Source organism: Sander lucioperca, chromosome 22 (genome assembly GCF_008315115.2).
Source record: "Sander lucioperca isolate FBNREF2018 chromosome 22, SLUC_FBN_1.2, whole genome shotgun sequence".
NCBI lineage: Eukaryota > Metazoa > Chordata > Actinopteri > Perciformes > Percidae > Sander > Sander lucioperca.
Window position 1 is genome coordinate 23,961,797 of NC_050194.1, and position 25,271 is coordinate 23,987,067.

The window sequence follows — 25,271 nt, forward strand, 5'->3', positions numbered from 1 at the left end:
GTCACAATCTGAGAAATCACTTGATTTAGTGTTAAGGTGACAGCAGGTGTGTAATCACAGCGGTCACATTAAGCGTCTCACTTGTAATGACGTTCTAAAAAATTATGAAACGCGTAGGAGGTGCAGGAACTCATGCTTTTATTTGTGGACTTTTTAAAAGAACTGAACCGTGTAAAGTTCCTGCTCTCTTTATACATTTTATTTTAGAAGTAAATAGTTTTATTCTATAAAAGAAGTTTAAAAAACAGAAACAGTAAACTGAACATTTCCTGCCTGATTAAGACCGGGTTAATAATGATTCATTGTTTTTAGTTGAGCTTATAATAAACTGTGAACTGAAAGCAGAATCATGCCAAAGTCATTTTATTTTATTACCAGGCAAACATTTGATGTTTTTACAATAACATTTCTAAAAATTAAACATTCAGAGACAATTTTCAACCATCAAATGGAAACAAATACTTAAATGGAAAGACATATGAGAAATCCAGTTACTTAAATACAGAAAAAAATATTTTTCCATTGCACTGTAACTTCATAAATACTACTCAGAGGGTTAACCTCTCCCTAACTGTGTAACTGCAGTGCATTCAACCATTTACTATCCTGGTTTCCAATCATTCACATTGATTTCACCATCAACAACCGAGGGCGCCGACTGTGCTTCAATGCAACGTTCATGTCATAAATGGATAGACGATGAAGAGAAAGAGTCCCATGTTCACGACTAGAGCAGAAAGAATCCATGGTTAATCGATAAGTTGATTATTCAGCTACAGTTTTGTTAACGGATTCATTGTCTCAGTGATTTTTCAAGCAAAAAATGCCAAATGTTCTGGTTACAGCTTCTCAAATGTGACGATTTACTGCTTTTCTCTATTTTTATAACAGTAAGTTGTATATCTTTAGGTTTCAGACTGTTGAAGTATGAAGTAACTGAAAATGTGGGAAATATTAACAGGCACTTTTCACTATTTTCTGACATTTTTATAAAGAAGAGAGTAAAAATCACCAGAAATAAATTGAGTTGCAGTCTCGTTAGTCTTGCTTTGCCAGATCGCCACAGCACTGCGACAGCACTGGAGTATTGTCTGACTGCTCGAGTTATCATTCTCAGACAGAGGGAAATAAACGTTCTGTATTTCTTTAAACCAATCGCAATCATCTTGGGTGGCGCTAAGCCCCCGGATGCAGCGACGGTGCCCTTGCTAAATAGATAGCGGAGATAGCATGTCAGGCATTTTAACCGCACTGTACATCCAGCAAGCCAGCCTTCAGTCCCATTGACTACTGACAAGCATCAGATCACTCAAGACAGTTGAACGACTATTATAGATTAATCTGCTGATTACTTTCTTGATTAACTGATTAATTCTTTTTTGTCGGATGACATAAAATAGTGACATATGCTCATATAATAATAATTTCCTCTCCGATGTGATGTCTAGTAACTGCTTGTTTTTGTCCGATCAGCAGTTTCACAGTTTCATAAAACAAGAAAAGCAACAAATACTCACACTGGAGAATGTTTTGATATCTATGTTAAAAATGATTTGCCCTTTAATTTTCTTTAACTCCTTTTCTTTTGGATTAATTAAGTGCATTTCCATTCAACTGTTTTGATGTGCATAAAAAAAACCTGAGTGGAAACACTGGAAATTCATCATGACGGACATCAAGAATGTGACTAAGTTAAACGTTCACTGAAGAGCTGAAAACATCAGATCTGTGTGCTGTATTTACATCGTTTTCTCTCGTTTGACTGGAGCTCTGTTAAGTAAGTCCTCTTCTTTTGCAATGGTTTCACGGCATGCGTTTATCTCCATGAACCGACTCATAATATTCAACAGTAGTGGATTGGAAACATGCATTTATTTGCATTTTCTTTTGATGATTTTTCTGGAAATCTGTTAAAAATCTGCACTAATTTTAGATGGAAACTTTACTCTTGACTAATCGTTTCAACTCTATATGACATGAAAGCAGCATGAACCATCCAGTGAAATTAAACGTGCACATACAGTAATGAGACAACAAAACTCTTTGTATCTGGCAGACAATTTAAAAGACAGTATAGACATTGTATAAACATGAGGGCCAGCCACGTCTGTCACAGATATCACGACAAAAGACTTCTGCCTATCATACATAACACTTTAATAAACGAGAAAACTTCAAAAACCAAAACATTTACATAGAATCTAACCCCCCAGACTATGTATAGTAAAATATATCAAATCGATTATGAGAATATGACAATAGGAGTTAAATAACTGTTTGTGAATCTGTGAGTTCAGCGACAGTTTTTGGCAGCCTGGATCGTCTCATCTCGTTACGGAGGATACATGGGAGTATCAAAGTGCCGTTTGCTTGATTGTAATTTCCTCCTCGAGCCCCCACCCCCCACCTCCCCCCCCCCAACCACTTCCTGCGTTTTCCTTGTATGTCTCACGGTTGAACTCGTTCCCATATTTCTGTCCAACACTCTCGTGCGATAAATCCACCTTCCACACCCTAAAATCTGGTGCTACAGTTTGCTCAATTTTGCAACAACAGTGAAAATTAATATCATCAGTTTTTATGAATCACGATGTATATTGTGCAGCAAAAGGACAAAAAAAGTAGAGTGACACAGCTTCATTGTTCATCAGGCTGGAGCGGGCAGACACCACTGAGCATGTGTTGAACTCCGCCATGAGAGCCATTTTTTAAGAGAATATCCCGAGTCCTTGTACAACTGTACAACGTTTGACGCCACTCTGCTTGTGTTAGCCGCTTACAGTCTTTAGTGTTACTCGGAGCACAGGCAGGGATGGAAGGACGCCACAAAACGCTCACGCATTTCTCTTTTTTAATTTGGTTGTTAGGGTTTCGTATTTCGTCCAGCTCCAGTCTTGGTCCTTGAAAGAGGAAAACCACCAGGTGTTTAAGAGTTGAGATGATGAACCAGAATCATACAAAAACATATTTTAAAATGTTTTTATACACAAAGAAATCCTGTATGAAAAAGGAAGCAACTTCCCTAGAATGAACTGCAACTACATCTGTGTAAAAATAATATTTACCGTACGTATTTAGTTTTTTTGTGTCACTACACCCATCTTTAATAAATGTTCCGAAAAGTACTTCCTGCTTCCTATCTGGTGATCTTAACTGTATCAATATGGCTGATTTGAATATTCAGTCACCGTGACTTATATAAACAGTACGGTCCTCGATTAAAAAAATTCTTAGTCGGTGAACACTCGTATGATTATGTCGACTAACCGATTAGTTGATTTAATCGACAGATCTGTAAAACTGAGTTTCTCCACGACGATCAAGCAAAAGCACCACTTTAAGTCTCGTGTTTGGCAGAGATGTGCTCATATGTTTCTTGGAAGTAAGTCATTCAGCATGAAAAAAGCATTAAAAAAAGACTATTAGACTAAAGAATTCTTAGTTGGTCAAGACCAAAACGACAGATTAGTCGACTAATGGACTGAGAGGGGGCAGCCTTAACTAGAAATCATTCTGATCACCTCTCAGTGGATTTAAACATCTGTCAAACATCAGCATACACAACCAAAATTTCAAACAGGTTTTCCTCATTGTAGTCATGTAACAATGTGCAAAGATTTTTGAAAACAAGTACTTTTCAAATGATGAAAAAAAAAAAAAAAATCAAGTTTAGAAAATTGTTTGCAATGAGCCGACTTTTAAATATCACCACACTGATACAGCTCTAGACAGACACTTAGGGATGCATCGATCTTACATCATAAAAACTCAGTTTCTGCTCAATTAGTGTCAGTCAGAGTGGGCAGTCTGACTCTGTTTCGTGCTACAGTAAACTCTGGTGTTATGTAACCTACAGTTGAATCACAAATGTAGGAAAATATCAGGTCACTACAAGGTAATTATGGCAGTTGAGCTATCAAAAAAGCTGAAATAATAGATCTGTATGGACACTGTGTGTGTGTGTGTGTGTGTGTGTGTGTGTGTGTGTGTGTGTGTGTGTGTGTGTGTGTGTGTGTGTGTGCGTGTTTTGCGTGTGTGCCTATTTACTGTAGCTAAAAGAAGAGTTTGTGTCAAAGTATGTTGTATGCAAATGTATTTTACTATTAGAGATTAATTTATGGTTTCTTGTTCCTGGTATATAGCTGACACAAGTAGCTAAACAAGTGTTTGCTAAGGAATTTATAAACAATATAAAAATCACAATTTGGACACATTTTGAAGGTTCTTGTCACCTTCAGTTCATTCAGAGAACTTGATGTGACTGTTTGTTTTTTTGGCCTTTCTTTGCCGTTATGTCCGAAGGTGAAGGTGCATTAAAAAGGTGCAGAACTGAAACACGTCAGTTAAAAGCAAGTTAAAAGAAGTGAACTCACCACTATGCTTTTGGCCTGTTCATCAGCAGCTTCCTGCATCAGGCTGGTCAGCTGACTGAGGTACTTCTGGTTCTCCTGCAGCAGACGCGGAGCAGCGTCACTGAAGGAAACACACATCAAGAGGCCTGTTTCATCCCATGTACAATGTGTCGCAATGCGTTTAGTATTTTATCGGCTACAGAAGAACGCCACGGGGGAGAAAATGCAATGACTGCCATACAAAACCCTGTATAGCATAATATAATATTCACATGACATGAACACGTTATTAATATACAACATCAAACAAGTAAAAAAGCTCCATTTTGTTTGGGTTGTATAAAATGTCAAAGGGTAATGATATAGAACTGCACAGATGAATCAATGAATTGATTAGTTGTCAACTATCAAATTAATAAAAACTATTTTGATCAGTTTTAAAAAAAAAAAAATGATCTGATTCCAGCTTGTTAAATGTGAATATGTTCTAGTTTCTTCTCTCCTCTGTGACAGTGAACTGAATATCTTTGAGTTGTGGACAAAACAAGACATTTGAGGACGTCATCTTGGGCTTTGGGGAACACTGATCGGCATTTTGCCCCATTTTCTGACATTTTAGAGACCAAACAATTTATCGAGAAAAATAATTGACAGATTAATCGACAATGAAAATAATCCTTAGTTGCAGCCCTATAATGATATTCACGATACATAAGTGTTCAACCCCGTGGTTTGACTCATGTTTTTTTGAACAATCAAACAAAAGAACTTAAGGGTCATCACTGCCTAAAGGTGCTTCCAGAAAATATTGATGAACATTTATGCAATCAAGTATTTTGTGTTCTCCGTGTATAGTGAGATTAGATCAATTTGTAGAGATTTGTTTTCACACAGTTACACATGAAACGGTCAAGGGGGCGAATCATTTCTATACCGGCATTGACAGAGCAATCATAAGTGACATGAATGTTCTGAATCAATCAATCGATGGATGGATCGGTTACCTGTCATTGGGCCCAGGTAGGGAGGTTAGGGGATGTGGGGAGCTGACGGGTTGTGCCGACTGTGACCACGGAGAAACCTGCAGCAGGTTGGACGACTCGGGACTGGCTGCTATTGAGTTTCGTGTTGAGTTTTGAGCCTGGAGGAGACAGAGAGAGATCATGCGGATACATGCGGCGATAACAAACATGATGTCCTTCTCCTACAAGAAGGAATGCAGGCGGCTCATCCTCCCGCTGATTCTGTTTGCGATCCATTAGAGAAGCCAAGTCTGAGGAGGTAACAGAGAACAGAAAGTACCACAGCTGACGAACAGGACGGACTTATCAGCTGCAGAGACGGACACAACTATTTTTTAGGCATTTTAGGCCTTTATTTTGACAGGACAGCTGAAGACATGAAAGGGGAGAGAGAGGGGGAATGACATGCAGCAAAGGGCCGCAGGTCGGAGTCCAGTCCACGGCCGCTGCGTCGAGGAGTAAACCTCTATATATGGGCGCCTGTTCTACCAACTGAGCTACGGGCGCCCTGGACACAACTATTTTTGTGATTAATTAATAATTTAAGTGAGTTTAAGCCATTTTTTTTAACCAACTTCTAGCTCCTTGATTGTGAGGATTTCCTGTTTTCCTTGGTCTTATGCAATAATAAACTGAATCTTGTTGGGTTTTGGACTTGGTCACAAGCATTCCATTGCCGGTTTTCACTACTTTTTTAATCCATAATGAAAATAATCATTAGTTGCAGCCCTACTGCAGTTTTTTTTTTTTTATCTATATCCCATCTCAAAACAAGCAATGTGAAGACGTCATCTTTGCTTTAGGAAATTGGGGTCGACATTTTTCATTATTTTATATTTCAAATATTTTTATTAGGAGCATCAGTGCAAACACCCTTTTCTTTTTTTTAACCTTTATTTATTCAGGGAAGGTTCTTTTGCAGGAACGCCCTCTGATCACATTCACACAGTTGCACACATTCATACCTGGAAGCTGCCCAGTACAACCACAGTCTGATCTGCTGGCCACTGAGCAGCTCCACTGGAGCGGTTGGGGGTTAAGGGCCTTGCTCAAGGGCACCTCGGAGGTGGTAATGAGGGAGGGACAAGTGCTGCTCTTTCACTTTCCCCACCCAGATTTATCCTGTCGGTCACAAGCTCCCTTCTCTAACCTTAAAGCCTGGTTCACATGGGACGATTTTAAAATTGTCGGCCGATTTTCCAGCCCTGAGTGACTCCACACACGGCGATAAAAAATCACGGGTCTAACAGTTTTGGTCGTACAGCGTGTGGTGCACAGCACACGGCAAAATCAACATCACACACGAACCGATTTGACTCCCGAGCATTCCCAGGTCAGACGGGAAATCTCGCAAAATCCCTCGAGATCAAACGTGACTTCAGAGTAAACAATCATGGCGGACGAAGAGGATGCAGTGGCGATAATTTGTAGTTTGTTTTTAACCGAAAAAAAACGTTATCAAAAGAAAAGGCAATGGTCAAAGAAGTGGAGACAACGCGGACTTTCTGGTGCGCTGTGCCGCCGGCTGTTTTGATTTTGTTTCCCGGTGCTTTCCTCGCCGCCTCGTCACCTCACTTTCTGATTGGCTACACGCCACCGTCCACAGGCTGCGTGCTCGTTCGTCCCCGGGGGACACCACACACGAGGAGAAATCGGGCCAAAACAATCCAACATGTTGGATATCCCCGATTTGAGATGGGAGCGGTCCCGACGTCCCTCCGAGCAGACGAGAGCAGTCTTAACACACCACACACGGCAGGAATATCTGATCAGATTATTTTACCATAATCAGAGCATCCTTAAGATTGTCAGAAAGGGGTGAATCGGGGCTAAAATCGGCCTAATTATCCTGCCGTGTGAACCAGGCTTAAGGCTTTACTGCCCAAACTTGACATTCATACAGAATAGGATTTATTCAGATTACAATTTTTACACTATTTCCCAAAAATGATGTAGAATAAAAGAGAAAGGAAGAGAACGGGAAAAACAAAAAGAAAAAAGGGGGGATATAGCCATCGAACGGCCCGTTCACTCGACCCACCCACCCAGCACTACTGGTAGTTACTGAGTTTGGGTTTCATTTGTGTGTTGTTAAAGAAGAAAAAAAGAAACAAATCGTGGCCATATTTTTTAAAATTGCTTCAGTTTATAATTTGAGATAAACGTAATTCTCTCCAGGTGTAATGTGTCAGTTAGTTCTGTGATCTACAGCTTCACTAGAGGGACTTTGTTTTGCTGCTATTAGCCCATGGGAGGCAGAGTGCTGTCTAGAGGAAGTCAGTTTACTAACTACCTCTGATATTCCCAGTATAATCACTTTTGAATCTGGCTCTTGTGGAACTCTCAGTATATTGGAGAAGATGCTGAATATTTACGTCCAAAGGCATTTTTCATTATTTTATGACATTGTGTGGACCAAAGATGAATTAGTTAATCAAGCGAATTATCCGCAGAGAAGATGATAATAAAAATAATCCCCAGTTACAGCCCTAGGACAGTGTGACATTGTTTAATTCAATTACGGTAAATTATTTTGAATATTAGAGCCCTCAGTGATAACACGCCGACCCTAAAAAGTACGATTCCTGAGCGTTGATACACATAAACCCACACACTTTACATCACACTAAACTTATAAAATAAAGAACGCAGAGTCACTTACACAGGCGATCTTCAGTAAATGCCAGAACTCTCTTTGTCTCTTGATCTGCATCTGCATCACTGTGTTGTCAGCATCCTTGATGCTCTCCAAGGTTTTCTCAATTCGTGGAAACAAGTCAATGATCTTTTGTTTGCTGATCAGGATCTTGCTGTTAGGAGGAGTCGAGACATGGCAGACGTTAACATATGGTATTAGTATATCTCTACCAAGGATGGTGTTTTTATATTGAAGAGTCACAGAAAACAAAAGCTGTTGTTCCCTACAGGTCTGTAGAATCAAACACTGAATGTCTTTTAGGAGTGTTGGACTCTTACCTGAGGTGGGTGTACAGGTCTTTTAGGACCTTGTCTTGGTTCTGGACGGTCTGAATAATGGCCTTCACCATCTCAGAGCTGTCACTGCTCACATCTGGCTCAGGTGCTGAGAGATAACAATCAGATAAACACACTAAGTTTAACACATGGATTCATTTGATTTCTATATATATATATATATATATATAAAAAAAAATACATTTGATCAGGTGTTACTTACTTTTGCATTTCATCTTCAGTTGCTTGTAGAGCTCAATCGCTTTTTCTTCTCTGCAAAATGAATTAAGTCACATTTAGATATTTACACAAGTAAATAACATAATTGTAAAAATCTTCAGCCAAGAAGAGCTAACAGCAGTTTATTTTGTGGTCTTTTACACAGCAGATTGTCGTTTGATGCAGCATGTTTAAAATGCAGTTAGACATCCATCCTGTCTTGACTGTTTGCGCCATGGAAGTGACACCAGTCACTACTTATACAGCAGCACAGAGGAGGGTTTTCACTTTAGTATATTCCTAGAATTTGATGCCAATCTGCACATTACACTTTAAATTGTCCGGCCACTTTCTACAAATGTCTTGCCCACTATAACGTGTTATTGACAGATGTGTAGGATCAAAAACTCGAGTTTCAACATAGATACCTGTTGCGTAGGTTTTGATTTATACTGGATTTCACTCACTGATATCACCTCCGCAACACTAGAAGGTGTATCGTATGTGATCAGGCCGTATCATGCTTTAATTATTTATCCCATAGTAACTGTGCTCACATTCTTTCATTTACTTTGTGATACGAGCGATGGTGGGAGGCTCGGCCCTGGTTAGTGAATATTCTGTGCATATTTACTTTGTTTTAATATTCGCTTGAGTGCTGGGGTTTTTGTGAGCAGAGGGTTTTGAGGTCGAGATGGCTTTGCCTGATACGCGTTACGGAAAAGGAGAAGATAATTTAACCTTTTGTATTTACTTTCTTCATGTTGTCTTAGATCAACAATGTCCACCAGCATCAGAAACTTTTTAGGAGAAAACACAAGCATCACAAGCTGGCCAATCACAGTTCTTGTGCTCCCCACATGGGATCTCTGTAGCACGACATGTAGTTATATTTTTGAGGAGTAATCTCAATATCCTGATTTCAATGCCTGGTGTACACCTTTATTGCATGTAATCCCCACTTACTCTCTCCCAACATCTTTCTGTCTGTAAACCTCTGAAATATTCTTTTATCAAAATGTTGTTGATAAAGTGAAGGGAGTACAAGTGAGCAATACTGGGCAGGATTCTTTGGTTCCGTCTAAGTCAAACATTTCTTGTGTAAAAGAGGGTATTTTGACCTGATAATGGTGCTTCATAAAAAGTTAGGTGGTCACAAAAAATTATAATCAATTTTGTTGAGACAACTCTACACATCATTATGTACACAGTAGAGGTGTTGAAATTAATCAAATAATCGATGCATCGGGATGCGGACATGAACGATGCTGCATCGATGCAGTGGCCGACCATAATTTTCCGGCCGCGGCATAAATGAATGAAAAATAACATTCTCAGTAGCCTAACCCATTATACACACACACACACACACACACACACACACACACACACAGAGAGAGACAGGCAGACATGCACACACAGAGAGAGAGAGAGAGAGAGAGAGAGAGACAGGCAGACATGCACACACACAGAGAGAGAGAGAGAGAGAGACAGGCAGACATCACACACACAGAGAGAGAGAGACAGGCAGACATGCACACAGACAGACAGACACACACACACACACACACAACGGCTGAGTGGAGACCCGGGACAGTGGAGAGAATCACATATCGAGAATAGGAAAGAAAACACTGAGAAACATCGAGAGACACTAGAATAGTTAGCTTGGAGAAGATCTAAGTGGAATAACGAAGCTGAAGAGGTGTAGCTACACTACGGCACTTTTCCTGTCTCACAGCAGTGGTTTAGAACAAATGTTTTGCTAGTGTGCCTGGCTAAAGTTGGAGCTAACGGACTAGCTAAAGTTGGAGCTAACGGACTAGCTAAAGTTGGAGCTAAGGGTGGAGAGTTGCTGATCCGGAGGACGCTGATTTTGGACCGGAGAGGACGTCAGCGTGTTTCCCTGCTGAAGAGGACTTTGCCGTAAATGGTGACTGGTTTTCATTTTCGTGTCTGAGCTGTGTTTCTTGGACTAACAGCTAACTGTAAGTTGGATTTCTGTGTGTTTGCTTCACTGAAGATAACGTCCTGCACGTCCACACGAGCTACCATCAGGCCTGCAACATTTTTTTTTCTTCCTCTCGGCGTGTGTGGTTGTGTGTGGGTGTGTGTGGGTGTGTGTGTGGGTGGGTGTGTGTGTGGTAACACAGTGGTTTAATAGGGTTTGAGTAAGTTTTACATTGAAACTGCTGTAAGCAGGAATCCTTTTGTGTAGCTGGAGTGTTTTAAGTGGAAACTGATAGAGAAACGGGTAAAGGGGTAGTTGTGTGTAATATCATTTGAAGAAATATTGCAGTTAGCATATTTGAAGGGTGTGATTTGTGTTGTGGTTTTTTTTTGTTATTCAATCTAACGGCTAAATATTATTTGTACATTTAAGTTATGGTTCAGTAAACAATACCTTTTTTGTTAAAGAATTGTCTGGGATCAGTTATTCTAATACAGCACAATAGATTTGCTGGTTAAACGTAGGGTGGTATATGACTAATCCAAAATAGGTAAACCTTCGTAGTAGCTACCTTCCCAAACACTTCATCATTCCAGTCTAAAGCTACTTATTGCAGCTTGGGCATTGCACTTGACAATGCAAGTTTGTCAAGTCAAATATCCTATATGGCTTTAATAGAAAAATGTTTTTGACACATCGTGATGCATCGAGATATCGAATCGAAGACCTGATAATCGTAATCGAATCAAAACATCAGTGAAGATTCACACCTCTAGTACACAGAATGTTTACAAACCAACACAAGAAGAACCATCAGGCTCTAGCTATATGATCACTTCTGTCTTTCAAATCAACAAAACATGGCAGAAAGACTATGTTGATAACTTTTTAGATGACATATTGCAGTATGGTCAGATCACATTCAACACTCACAGCTGCTCCATCTTGTCTCCTTGGCGTCGAGCATACGGGCTCCTCTGAAGTTCCACTATCTCCGAGTGCAGAGCCATGATCTCATCATCCAGATGGCTCACCTCTGCCACCTGCAGGACAAACCAGGGAGCAAGCCACCATAAGGATTTGTACTGAGAAACATTACAGGCCTTCTAAATGTTTTAAACATTTTGAAAACATGCGTTACCTGTGCAAAAGCAGCAGCTCGTTCTTCGTTCTCTTGCCAGGCCTTCAGCATCTTTTCAGAGGCTTTAAACAAACACACACAGCTCATCAAAACAAACAGTGCTATTAAAATATGCCCATTTGTAAATGTTAGATCCATTAAAGGGTCAAGCTGCCAGTAAACACTCACATATGCCATAGTGCATCTGATCGCTGTATTTTTCCAGGTCGTACTGGATGCTGCTCTTGAAGAAGTCCAGCTTGGCCTTCAGCTGCTGAGAGAAGCCAAACATGCTGTTCTTACACCTGGTCAGGTTGGTGTTGTAGCGCAGGAGACTCAACCTGGAGGGGAAGGAAAGGAGACAATTCAGAGTTAGAGAGGTTTGGAAGAGGAAAAAAAGCACCATTAGAGCAGAGGCTCGAGTTCAATTACCCAGGCTCAATCTTTTTGGTGTGGCTGGTTGCCGAATCGATCAGAATAACCAGTATCTGCAGGAAGTTATGATGGGAGCACCTGAAGCAGCTGGTGAGCTGTTCAACCCTCCCCAAACCGACAGCAGGAGATAGCAGTGACAAGGACCACGGTGTACGGTGAAATGGGCATTAAAAAGCTTTCACCAGGCCAGGGTAGTCTGTTCCATCTCCTACATGATTACATTTGCAAATAAAGCAACTTACATGGATCACATGGGCGTTATGTAAAATAAAAAAGAGTCTACTGTAAATAATATAGACCTAATCACCCAATTATTGTTTGTTTACAATAACTTCCGGGTAGAAAACTCCTGCGTCCTGTACATACAATTTAACAGCTAACGGGGGCGATGAACAACTGGATATACTCTCATCTCATTCATCTAAAATGCATGTTTGATGTCAACACTAAGCTAATGTACCTGTTGGGCCAGAGACTAAAGAAAATGACACCACCCAAAGTAGCAGTCTGTCCGACTGGTGGTGAGACGTTGCTGTTCCTAACGCTAGATTTGGTTTATCAAAGATGCAAGCAACACATTACAGAAAATAAGCACAGCAGAGACGTCAGATAGGTCAGACCAACGTGTTTAACAATATATTTTTAAACGTGACAACAGAAATAAACAAGTTTGCTGATTTCACATATCTCCGCAATTCAAATCAAGTGCAAATTGTCTAACCGGAAGTGATTTTTGTGTTAGCGCTAAGTCACCGTGATTCTGAGTCTGTACAACGGACGAAGTTAACGATTAATAAATGGACTAACATTCAACTTATTAAAAAAATAAATAAATGTGTGTTAACACAAATATGCTGACCTCTCGAGTCTTTCGTCAATTAAATATTAGTTATGTTTTTGTGATAAAACAGAAAGAGATTACAGAAGTCTGTCGTGTGACTCACATAGCAGCCCTCTGTCCTTGGAATAGCCTGCTGTAGTCATCCTTCAGCCCACAGATGTAGCTCACTGCTTCACCCCAGACCTTCTTCAACACCACCAGGGGCAGCTGTGTCTTGGCCTCTTGAACTGCAAAGTTATAACAAAAGCCATGAGAGTTGCACTATGTGGTGTTAAAAACAGAATGTGGTGTTAAGAACACAAGACTGCCATTAAGTGGATCACTGCAGTACAAAATATAATCTGTTACAGAATTGTAGTTGACAACCTAACGGAGACAGGAAATGTGTGTAACCTGTGCTGTGTTAAATGTATTAAAACTGATGCATCAAGGCACATTTTACAGTTTGCTTCATTGTCTCCTCATCAGCAGACATACCTTAAAATAGACTCACCTATAGTGTTGACTTTATCGGGCAGCTGTCTGGCACTGAGGGGACCAGAGTACTTGGTGATGCTCTTGTCAAACAGGTAGACGATGTAGCTATCCCACCCTCTCTACACAGGAGGGAAGAAAATCACCACTTGAAACAAAGCAAATAGCTTTCCTGTCGCTTGAAACAGCATTTCTGATTGATTTAAAGTCCCTCAGCGCACATACAGTGAGTGTGAACCATAGTAGCTGCAGACGCAGCACTTTCTGCATCATTTTAGTTTTTAGCACCGAGACAAGTCTTGTGCACACCTATTCCTGTCTTTGTAAAGGTTCCAATGGGAGATAACACCATAAAATAGTTTTGTTTTTGCTTTATTAGCAGTAGGAAACAGCAGACAAATGACAGGCCATGAAGAGAAAACACAACAAAGGTCCGCAGCTGGACTCCATTTGGGGACGTTGCCAGTACACACTTGGTGTCTTAATCCCCTAAAACCACCAGGACACTAGGATTGGGCATCGAGAACCGGTTACAACTTGGAATTGTTTAAAAAATTGTTGGTTTCAGTAGCGGCCACCGTACTTCCAGGTGCTTGTTGTGTTGCAGCCTTGGAGCACAGTAAGTGGTGCTCTAAAGTGTGGCTTTATTTAACGCTGAAAAAGCCCAGTAAAACTGTAAATCACCATTGAATCAAAACAAAATGTTCCTCTTATCTGTGAAATAAGCATGTGACCGGTTCAACTCCACCCCTCAAAGAATCGGAATCAAGAATCGATAAGAACCGGAATCGAAAGGAAGAATCGGAATAGGAATCAGAATTGTTAAAATCAAAACGATGCCCAACCCTAGCGGGGCACCACCTTATGCAGGTTTTAATTCCAACAGGACTGTTACAGAGAGTCAACCTACCACACCATCTAGGACACACTGCGCAGCGTGCTTCCTGGGATCCAGTGACACTCCCGTCTCCTGCAGCAGCTCCTGGTTCATCACTTCGATGTTGGTCTCGGCCTCGATGCGCTTCTGCAGACTGTGGAGACTTTCCTCCGGAGTCAGCTGGAAAGAGTGGACCTGAGCTGTGGTCATGTTCAGGATGTGGACGACCTGGAGAGACACACACAGAAGAAATCTGTTTAGTACAAAGTACTGGTCATCATTTACTGAAATGTTTGGTATACTGAAGGCCACTGTACTGTATACTGTAATTTGTTCATAGCACCAAGTAAAAGTACTGAAAGCTGCCATTAAATGTTAAATTCCTAATCTTGTTTACTCGTTCTTTGATCAGATAGTGAGTTCATTCAAAATTATGTCAGTTTGTGTTTAGTCATTTAAAATTTGAAAACATTGTTGTGATATCTGTACAGAAACGCAAGTATCGTATTAGGACTGGTATACATGAAATTCAAAGAAAACCCTGATGGCAGAATAACCTTCAACATTTAGGAAATGAACGCTATCAGTTACAAGAGAAATACGTACATGCTGGTTGACCCAGATACAACTGGCTCAAACACACCGATGAAAGGCTGACTCTTTAGATAAAACTCTGCCAGTAACGCACCTTCATACTCAGTATCTGCTCCAGCTTTTCAAAGCACATGGGCTTCTTGGTGTCGGAGTTGACTTTGCCTCCTCTCTGGACAGGGTCCCACTTTAACATCAGCTGCAGCAGAGCTTCCATTGGCTCCAACAGCGTCCTAAATAACAGCAATTAAAATACGTGTTGAAGGAGAGAAATTGGCACCAAACACTGTCCAAATACTTGGAACACACAGCCGGTGGCTCAAGTCTATTTTCCCTTTCATTTAAGTGGCAACAATGTACTGTCACTCACATTGCAGAGAAAACCAACACCCCGTATGAATAGTGTTTGCAGTGATGTATTTTTTAGCAGTGACAGGGTCCTAACCTGCTGAGATTGTTGGGGTAGGGGAGGTGTGTGGAGAACCTGACTTCCCCGTTCTGCTCCTCTACAGCCATGATGTCTTTTGGACCTTTATTCCTCACTTTGCTGGCCCTGTGGATGAGAAGAGACAAAATGATGGATAGTTTTACATCTTAAAATGATTCCTGTTCATTTTCTTTACAAAAGCACAAAAGCATAATAGTAGTTTGATGGGAAATTAAACATTTCACATCCATCAAAACTGACTTGTTAGTCGTGGAAGATGCGGTTTTCAGATATTGAACGCTTGTAGAACCTCGAGATCTTGTGGCTAACTTGCCTTGTGAATGAGGAACCTTCTTCCGATTGGGTTTTTAGATTTTCAATAAAACAACTCTGCATTTTTCAAGAAGGAATGATCATTGTCCAACACACTAGGTGTAGGGGTGGCACCTAGTTCCGTTTAGAGAGGTAAGCAAAGGCTTTGTTTTAATTTTTATTTACGAAGACCGGCCAGGTTAGCCTGGGAAAACCCTGACGAACTTCTGGCAAATTTGAGATTTGCTCTGCAGGTCAGTCTGCCTTGGGCAAGACACTGAACTCCCGAATTGCTCCCAATGCTGCACCATCGGTGTGTAAATGTGAGTGAATGTGTATCTGATGAGCAGGTGGCACCTTGTACGGCAGCCTCGGCCTCAGTGTATGAATGTTTGTGAACGGTGCCTGTAATATGTAAAAAGCACTTTGAGTAGTCGTTAAGACTAGAAAAGCGCTACATAAATAGAGTCAATTTACATTACTTACCACTGCACAGGTTGCAGGTTGTGCAGAAAGGGACGGAAACCACAACTGCATTCAAATACCATTGTGCCAAAGCTCCAGTAGTCCACAGTAACAGTGTATGCCTTATTCTCAAACAGTTCAGGTGCCTGCAGAGAAAAAGTGGTGCATTTCAACATAACACATTTGATCGACAACTTGTGTTATTTGGCATTTATATATTTGTGAAGGCAGGAAAAAGATTAAAGGATTTCAATACATAATTAAGCATGTAATTAGTCAGAGATTACATAAAGTAAGGTGCATCTGAGGATAAAGAAATAACTACTTGTTTGCTTACCAGGTACTGAAGCGTGCCAACGAAGGAGGTACACAGACTGCCCTGGTCCAGGTCTTTAGCATAGCCCAGGTCAATGATTTTGTGAACCAGCTGCAGATAAAGAATAAGTAAATGTAAGACAGTTTCTTTAAGTTGTAAAGTAAAACAGAACAACAAAAATAAAGCCAGTTTACCTTTCCGTTAATATCTTGCAGCACTATGTTTTCAGGTTTAAGGTCTCTGTGTATGATCTTGTTTTCGTGCAGATACTGGATACCAGATCCTGGTGCAGAATACAGTGGTTTAACTGAATGAGGAGGCTCTAAAAAAAGACATGTCTGAATAAACAAGCCGCGCATAAAAAAAACATTGAACATACCAACATCATTGAGTAATGAAAGCACTTCACTTTCTTTCAAACCGCAGCAGTTTTCAGGTTTGCTCAGCATCTGTAACCCACACAAATACAATTCTATCACATCCGCAGTAAACCTACAGTACATGACAAAATGGTGACACAATCTGATAAGCTGCCCTACTACTGTTAGAGTAGAACATCAGCCTCATCCTGTACAGTATGTGATGAAACTTTAACCCTTGCACATTAGCACTGTGAAAGAAATGTTACCTGTTAACAAGCTGAACTATAGGGCTGCCCTACAAAAGATGATAAGACCCTGAGTTGATTTGCATTTTATCAGTCAAATCACTGCACCTTTTCTTTAGCTGTGGCATTGTACACACAGCAACGCAGGAGCAACAGCAATTGCAGGCTATAAACTTGATAAACCGACTGTCATCTCATAATGACAACACAAAACTAAGTGTGATCGAATTAGACATAGGTGATGTAAACGCAGAGGGCCTGACTCATGTCTGTTGGCTGCTCTGACGCTCTCTGTGTTGAATGTCAGTGAAGTCGGCTAAACTCCTTTTGAACCAGACGCTAATATAACCTCTACTGACGTCAAGTGTGACATACACTTCGCCCGACAGAGCTGTCAGCAACCCGGCCAAGGAGACACTGTACGATTTCATAACCGAACTATTATCAGGATGCATACTTTCACTTTCTTAAGTAAATGTTTTCAAAAATGATGAGCAAAGGCATTATAAAGGGGGTGTTACCGGTAAAATGTGAGACTCATGTAAGCTGATATAGGAGTTGAGTTTGGGCCGGCTGCTCTGCACGTGAACTGACACTAACTGGGCAGGGGAGTGAATAATATACAGTATTTCTCATATTTATAGGTAAGGTGTCTTGAAGAAAATAGATCAGTAAAGCTTTTTTTCCCCACCTACACTCAATGTGACGTGGGTGGTTTTAGATTTATCCACTCTGGAGACTGATTTCAAGTAATAAAAAAACAACATTTTGGGGTATAAAACTGCTCTCTTAGTGGAAACAAAAAGACAAAAACAAAAGAAAATGAATTTTCAAATTTAGCTGGCTTGATGTGGACGTATCCTAAGCTTTTTTTTCCCTAGGAGTCAGTCACCTTCCTCAGGTCTCCCCTGGAGCAGTACTCCATGGCCAACAGCGGAAGATCATTTAAGGCTATGTGCCTCATTTCCTCCGGGACATCTCGGGCTGTCACGACATTGATGTGATTCAACCTGAGAGAGAGAGAAGAGGGAGTCAAAACCACATTACTATTTAATGAAGCCCATACAGATTGTGCAAAGTCATCCACTGAATGTCTGCAGTTTCCTTTAGATAATTATTAACGTATAAAAGCTGTGAATAAGTATTGTCATTATGATATTTAAATCAATGTGCTATAAAAAGTTACTGTGCCCCACAGAAGGAATAATGTAATAGTATAATAAAATATGTCAAACTTTTTCATGATCTGGATTTCTCTGCTCCATCTGTCCTTATTCCTTGGTGTGAGCTCCAGACGGCACATTTTCACAGCTAGTTTTTCAACTGTTTCCTACAAAACAGACAGAAAGTTCCATTGTTACATCAGTGCATGAAAGTACACCCAAAAATAGCAGTTTGTGTGTAGTTTTAGAGGAGCTGCTCCCTGTATGTCAACATAAAGTGTCACAACAAAAAAAGATTACTGTATTACTCCCAATAAGGAAGGAGGTAAATAGTGACACAGTTATGAGACTGGTTGCTTTACAGGGGTGTCTACTTCTTATTGACAGTGTTTCAGTGTCACATATCTGCTGTGTTAAATGGCTCCAATCTCACGTGATGTTGGTAGAGGTAAACATGGGCAAACCCGCCCATTCCCAGTCTCTCTTTCAGCTCCCAGTCTCCACAGTTCTGGTTCTGCCTGAAGGGAGGTTTCTCCATTGTTGTTGCCACTCAAGCTGGACCAAAGAGTAGAAATAATGTGTACAGGACAGCGTTAACTTATATTCGATAGTATTTATTTTAAAAGGCACAAACTGATTGCGATGTTTGAACTCCTACCTAGCCAGCCAAATAAAAATCAGGGAAATTTGCTTTTTCCTAGAATGGCGAAGGCATGACCAGCCCTACTCCACCTCCGATTGGCTAGAACTCGTTGCCTTCATTGGTTGGATTAGTTAGATTTAGGCATGAAGCATGAGGGTAAGCCAATCAGAGGCTGAGTAGGGCGGACCATGCCTTCGCAATCCTAAGAAACGTAAATTCCCCTCAGGGACATGGCTACATCCAGAACACCTGCCAAGCTAATGTCAGATTACATTATATTGCATTACTGTTTGCACAATACCAATGTCTAGCTAAATATTTCACACATTTTTGGCAATTTGACACATGTGGCCTGTTTAAATGAGCATAGCAGGTATGTAAAATACACACTCAAAGCAAATATTTTTTTTTTTTTTTAATTATTGGCTACATTGGCTAACTGGCAAACAGCTAGCTAACTAGCTAGTTAACGGCTACATCAACAATTTAGCCCACCAACGGCAGCCGAATACAATCCAGGAAATAGACGGCGCCAGCTTGCTAGCATTAGGAAATGAAGGCTTCGACGCCAGTTTAGTGACGTTTGAATTAATGTTTCCGTTGCTAAAGCGAGTTTTTAGACTTACTTTGCGTTTCTATTAAAGTGTCATGAGCCGTATTCCGGTATAACTTCGTGGTGTCGGTTGTTTTCGGGTCAATGCAGCAGCACCGTGATCATCCGTACTTTCCTACGTGACGTCACCCGGCTGTGTTTCTTGAAAATGTAACCGGGGCGCGTTCAAGAACAAAAACACCTGCTGCGTTCAACCGACTTAAGATGTTTAACAACCTTTACATTAAGAAATGAATATCACAATATATAATATAATTATAATATACCATAATATAGGTTTTGGTGTATGTTTTAATCCTATGACACTGCTGCACATGACCGTTGGGGGAATTTAACTAGCCTAAATGCAAAGTGCAAGCACAATGTTGAGGTTGTACTTTCTTTACTTGAGCATTTCCATTTTATACAACTTTCATACTACTTCACTTCAGTTCAGAGGGAGATATTGTACTTTTTACTGCACTACATTTATTTCATAGCTTTAGTTACTTTACAGATTCAGGAATGGGTCATTGTGAGTGTATGAGTACTTTTACTTTTAGTACTTTAAGTAGGCTTAATACTGATGCTAAAACTTGTGCACTTCTAGAAGAGCATAGGATTCACTATTTTCAGGATTCTCACTCATTTAACCATTCAAATTACATTTGGGTATTTGGATCCTCACATACAGGATAAGTTGTTTCCCATTAGTGGTGGAGGAAGAATTAAGATTCCTCACATCTATGCGGCCCTGAAGTCCCAAAATGTTTCTTTTTGTATCTTGTGGGCACAAAAAGGCTGGACTTCCAACCAGGCAAAACGGGAAACTGACCTGGGGCCAAAGATCACCAGGGGCCCATAAAACCCACAGGTTCACATGTATTACTTTTGAGGATTTCAAGGTTTGTTAGAGTATTATCACCATTAAAGTACAATATCAACAAAGATGGGTTACAGAGACTGACTTCAACACACGAGGTATTGATCTATAGGCTATATTGTGTGCACATGATATGGATCGTGAAAATAATTTCTGAGTTTAAGATTGAAAAAACATCATCTTTGAGTTTTTTAGGAGCTAAGTAAACGTAGCAACACTACAATAATAGTACGGTCAATGTCATATGGTGAGCTCAGGTCCAAAAGGATGAGGATTGATACTTGATTCAAGTCAGTGGCACGTCTGAGATCATTTACTTTTACCGTTTCTGTTCTGTTTACGATCCGTAAAAGTTGGATCTAAAACCAGATTGGAACTTTTCATTTTTTTAAGATTATTTTTTGGGCTTTTCCACCTTTAATTAATAGGACAGCTAGGTGAGAAAGGGACGAGAGAGGGGGAAGACATGCAGGAAATCATCACAGGTCAGACTCGAACCCTGAGCCTCTGCGTCGAGGCATAAGCCTCTCAGTATATGTGCGCCTGCTCTACCCACTGAACCAACCCAGCCACAGAGTGGAACGTTTCTAAAATACTGTTTGTTTTTGGAGGCAAGGGCAGAACTTTGGATTGACATTGTCGGGGTTGAGACAAAAACACCTAAAAAACTGTCAAAAAACTGAAAAAAACTGAAAAAAGCGGCAAAATGTCAAAAGGCGACAGATGTCGGAAAAAGCGCCAAAAATGTCAGAAAAAAACTCAAAAGGCGACAACATTTTTCCAAAAACACCTTGAAAAAAGGCAACCTAGAAAACATTGTCGAAACAAAATCGAAAAAGGCGACAAATACTAAAAAAAAAGTGACAAAAACATTGAAAACATAACAAAAACTTTAAAAATGAACAACTTCGAAAACAGCCCAGTTTTGATTAATGGGGTCTAAATTATGCCTCAGAGGTATTAAGGTTGACTAAAAACCCCTTTCTCAAGAACTTTAATCGTAAAGGGCAGGTCGGATACAGGCCTTTTATTCTATTCTTATGAACTTATTTATCTTCTGTGCAGTATGGTGTCTTTTCTCTATTGTTTTGTTTTTAATGCCAAACTGCATTAAAAATGCTAAAGCACTTTGGAGCTACATTTAATGTATGAAAGGTGCTATACAAATAGTTATTATAGGTAAATGTCTTGCAGTCAGAATTTGACTTGAGTAAAAGTACGTTGATAATCATCAAGCTGAACTTAAAGTGTCTAGAATAAAATATTCATTATGCAGCAGAACGGCCTCTGTCAGTGATGTATTATTGTATCCTATATTATTGGATCACAGTCATTGTCTTGCATTGTACAACCCTCAAACTAAAAATAAATACATTTATTTATTTATTTACTTTTCCCCCCAAATGCTTTAGAAAGACTGGAAGATGTCTGTTAAATAGTAGTGTTCTGCAATCCCATGTGGGACGGGCCAAATGTTTGGCATGCCACAGAAAAAAAATGGATGAATGAATAAGTGTAAGCAGCATTTAAATGTTGTAGCTGGTCGAGCTGGAGCCAAATTTCAATTGACTGTATAACAAAACACTGTATTTTATATGCTGTAGAAGTATTTAAGTACCCCCAGAAATATACTTAAGTAAGGTTAACAAATAAATGTACTTTGTTACATTCCACCAGTGTTTAGTCACCAACTGTCAAGTCTCAAGTCCCCAGTGTTACCGAGTCACCAAAGAAAAGCCAGAGTCAAGTCACCATTAATAACAAGTCCAAAAAATAGCGACTCGAGTCTGACTCGGACTCAAGTCAGAGTCCATGACTTGAGTACTCGATCACACATAAAATTAGTAAGAAACTTCAGCCAACTTCCGAGTTTTATTTCATGAATGCTTGAGTCTGATTTCATGAGATCCTCGAGTGCAAGTCCAATTGGACTAAGTCCTGAAGTCTAAGTCTTCAGATCTCGAGTCACAAGCCCAGAGAATAGCGACCGGAGTCGGACTCCGGGTCTAGGACTCAAGTACTCCATCACTGCATTCCACACAATGATGTTGGGACACATTTAACCTTTCAAAACACTTTTATTTTCACCCTCTATGCCTCCCAAAATGAGAAGCTCACAAACAACATTTCCTCTGTGAGTTTTAACAAGGCAGTGACACATGAAGCTCACTGTATGTGTAGCATTATTAAATGAACATTGCCTAAAAACACTGAGATGGATCCGATCAGACCTCTACATGTAAAAAGATTTGTATGAGCTGGCTTGATTTCTCTCTAAAACACAACAGCATACAACAGCGTTAAATATAGCCATTTCCTTCATTCCCATTGAGAGAAAAAGAAACAAAATGACCATGAACTCAAGGACAGGAAACACAAATGTTGACCTACCTTAAATATGAACCCTTCATTGTAATACTCTAACCATAATATAAATGAAAACAGGCCATAATATCTCATGCTTTATTTACATGTCACATTCAGAAATGAGGCGTTCATGGGCAGAAATAAACAGTATTTTAGTGTTTTTTGAGAGCACAGTTTGCCTCAAACTGCCGCAGCCATGCACTGCTGCTTTAACAGAGGTATTACATCTACCGCTGCGAACGCAAGTACCAAACAGGGTGACTTTCACTTGAGCATCACAGAGCCATCACCAGGGGAACCAGACATTTCCATGCTAACCAGTGCCATGGAGATCCTGCAGCTGCTCTCTGATGTACGTGAGCGGTGACAACACATGGAGAGAGGAGGCGGGGAGGTGACGACAGGAGGACCTTGGAGAGTTTGTCAAGGTGGAGGCTCTGAAGAGCTGCCTTCCTTTCATTCTACACCCATCCATACTGTACGAAGAGTAGAGCTGCAAAGATTCATCAATTAGATGCCACCTATTAAATTAATCGACAACTATTTTGATAATCGATTAATCGGTTTGACTCATTTGTTTTATGAAAAAAAAGTAAAAATTCTCTGATTCCAGCTTTTTAAAGGCATAGTAAACAATGCTAATCCAATACACTTTTTTTTTTTAAATCAAATTCAGTGAATATCTCCTCACGGTCACCTAGCTCTTTATTTTCTGTGCCCGCTGAAAAAAACTCCCTCATACTCTGCTTCTGACTGGCTAGTAGTCCTTACCTAGGTACTGTCAGGGCACGCCCTCATACTCTGCTTCTGACTGGCTAGTAGTCCTTACCTAGCTACTGCACATGTGCGACTCCCAACAAAGATGGAACAGAAGTGAGATGTCTCACTCTGTAGCTAAAACAGAGAGCTCAACACACAGGGTGAAAAGAGGAGCTGCAACAATGTGCAGTACAACAAAAATATGGTGTTTTTTGAAAAGTAAACCATGTAAACATATTCTGATATAACCTCTAAATACAATTATGAACCCAATAACATAATATGAGCACTTTAAGATTCCAGGATAACAATCTGTGAAAAGTGCCTTCAAATGTATGAAATACTGGTGTTTATCTGATGTAAGTGAATGAATCAAACCTCATCATCCTTCCACTCAGTACACCATGAATGGCACTCAACATGAGTCTGGATGCTCTTTGACAGTTTGGCCACATTATAAACAGCAGAGTCAAACACTATTAATACACACAGAGCTGTAATGTCAAGTTACATAACTGGTGAAAGGTACATGATGTCAGCTATAACAACAATATCCACACAAAGCTTTTTTTAAAACCACCGACGGAAAAGTGACTTAGGTGAAGGAAAGACAAGAGAAGCAGAGAATGAAATGAGCTATAGATGAAACTAAACCGCAGAAAGGCTGCCTGCAACTATCTCAGAGCTGCGTCAGCACCGGAGAAAGGACTGTCTGCACCCAATATCATTCTGCTACTGGGGGAAAAAACGCTTTGGCACGTTTGTATTTCTTTAAAAGAATCACAACTGTCTAAAGGCTGTTTTATGCTTCTGCGTCAACTCCACGGCGTAGCTACGCCGTCGCTCCTACGGCGTCGTGACCCTTTTGGAGTTCTGCGTCGGGGTTGCTTTGCATTGCGGTGCATTTCACCGCCATAACGCTGGGGGGTGATAAGTCTGAGGTTATTTGCGAGGTGTCTGCCAGCCAGTTTATGTTATGTTAGCAAGCAAACTTTAGCACAACTGCCCACAAAGTACTGCTTGCTGGCGAAGTGCTAATTTCAAAACGTTACTGACATATATAGACACTTTACAAACGGATAACCCCATCATTGGAACCAAAATATGTCTGAGTTTATTTGCAAAGCTGATGTCAGTGAACTAGCGTGTTGCTACTCCCCACAGTAGGCTGCTTGAAACACCGACTATCAACACACAGGACGAGTTGACCAATCACAGTCACTGTGACTCGACGCAAAGTTACAAATTTTTGGAGGGGGGTTCGTGGCGACGCAGAGGGGTCTGCGGGGGTACACCGTCGATTCGACGCAGAAGCATAAATCAGCCTTTAGGCGGCGCTAAGCCCCGGATGCAGCAACGGTGCCCTTGCAGAATAGATAGCGGAGATAGCGGAAGGGGAGGGAAATGAGTCAAAATAGGCGGCCAATGGCAGGCTTTTACAAAAACTCTACGCGGTGAGTCAGACCAGTAGGGGTGGGGGAAACAATCGATACAGCATAGTATCGCGATATTTTCCGTGGCAATACTGTATCGATACACAGACGGCAAGTATAGATCTTGTATTATTTAAACTGCACATGACAATTTAACGTTTTGGTACTAGAATGATAAAATCAATTGTCTTTTCAGTCCACTAGATGGCGCAGTTGAGGTTCTGTTTCTGGTGAGGTCAGGAGGAGAAATTTATCTTTTTAGATAAAACAGACATTGACAAAGTTTTGGAGACATAATTTGAAGTTGGAACAAAGGTAAACTGCAATATATCGCAGAATATCACAATATGTTTAAAATCGCAATAATATTGTTTTCTGACATAAGTATTGTGATGTTATCGTATCGTGGGGCCCATAGACTAGGCTGCAACTTATGATTATTTTTAATT

The 25,271-nt window shown here is 40.4% G+C and overlaps 1 protein-coding gene and 1 long non-coding RNA gene across 2 annotated transcripts; both read right to left on the minus strand.

Moving 5' to 3' along the window:
* Positions 1 to 347: 347 nt before the first annotated feature.
* Positions 348 to 24,336, minus strand: LOC116060947. Its single transcript, XR_004107627.1, has 2 exons — positions 24,149 to 24,336; positions 348 to 1,144 (listed from the first exon to the last, which is right to left on the minus strand). It is a non-coding gene; the product is annotated as an uncharacterized LOC116060947 (long non-coding RNA).
* LOC116060936 (inhibitor of nuclear factor kappa-B kinase subunit alpha-like) lies at positions 2,040 to 19,576 on the minus strand. Its single transcript, XM_031314694.2, has 22 exons — positions 19,415 to 19,576; positions 18,579 to 18,700; positions 18,218 to 18,312; positions 17,875 to 17,992; positions 16,755 to 16,824; positions 16,570 to 16,658; positions 16,397 to 16,486; positions 16,081 to 16,205; positions 15,301 to 15,408; positions 14,953 to 15,088; positions 14,298 to 14,492; positions 13,407 to 13,509; positions 13,017 to 13,140; positions 11,827 to 11,978; positions 11,659 to 11,720; positions 11,451 to 11,560; positions 8,571 to 8,620; positions 8,351 to 8,456; positions 8,037 to 8,184; positions 5,357 to 5,493; positions 4,374 to 4,473; positions 2,040 to 2,900 (listed from the first exon to the last, which is right to left on the minus strand). Exons 2-22 carry the CDS (start codon positions 18,681 to 18,683, stop codon positions 2,835 to 2,837), a joined length of 2,289 nt encoding a protein of 762 aa, XP_031170554.1. The 5' UTR covers positions 18,684 to 18,700; positions 19,415 to 19,576; the 3' UTR covers positions 2,040 to 2,834.
* Positions 24,337 to 25,271: the final 935 nt, after the last annotated feature.

Excerpts from the sequence above, each read along its gene's own strand:
- LOC116060936 (XM_031314694.2), bottom strand. The coding sequence starts at position 18,683 with ATGGAGAAACCTCCCTTCAGGCAGAACCAGAACTGTGGAGACTGGGAG. Across the intron at positions 15,409-16,080 it reads AACCTGCAACCTGTGCAGTG|GGCCAGCAAAGTGAGGAATA; the intron begins GTAAGTAATGTA and ends TCTCATCCACAG. Across the intron at positions 8,185-8,350 it reads GACCTGTACACCCACCTCAG|CAAGATCCTGATCAGCAAAC; the intron begins GTAAGAGTCCAA and ends TCCTCCTAACAG.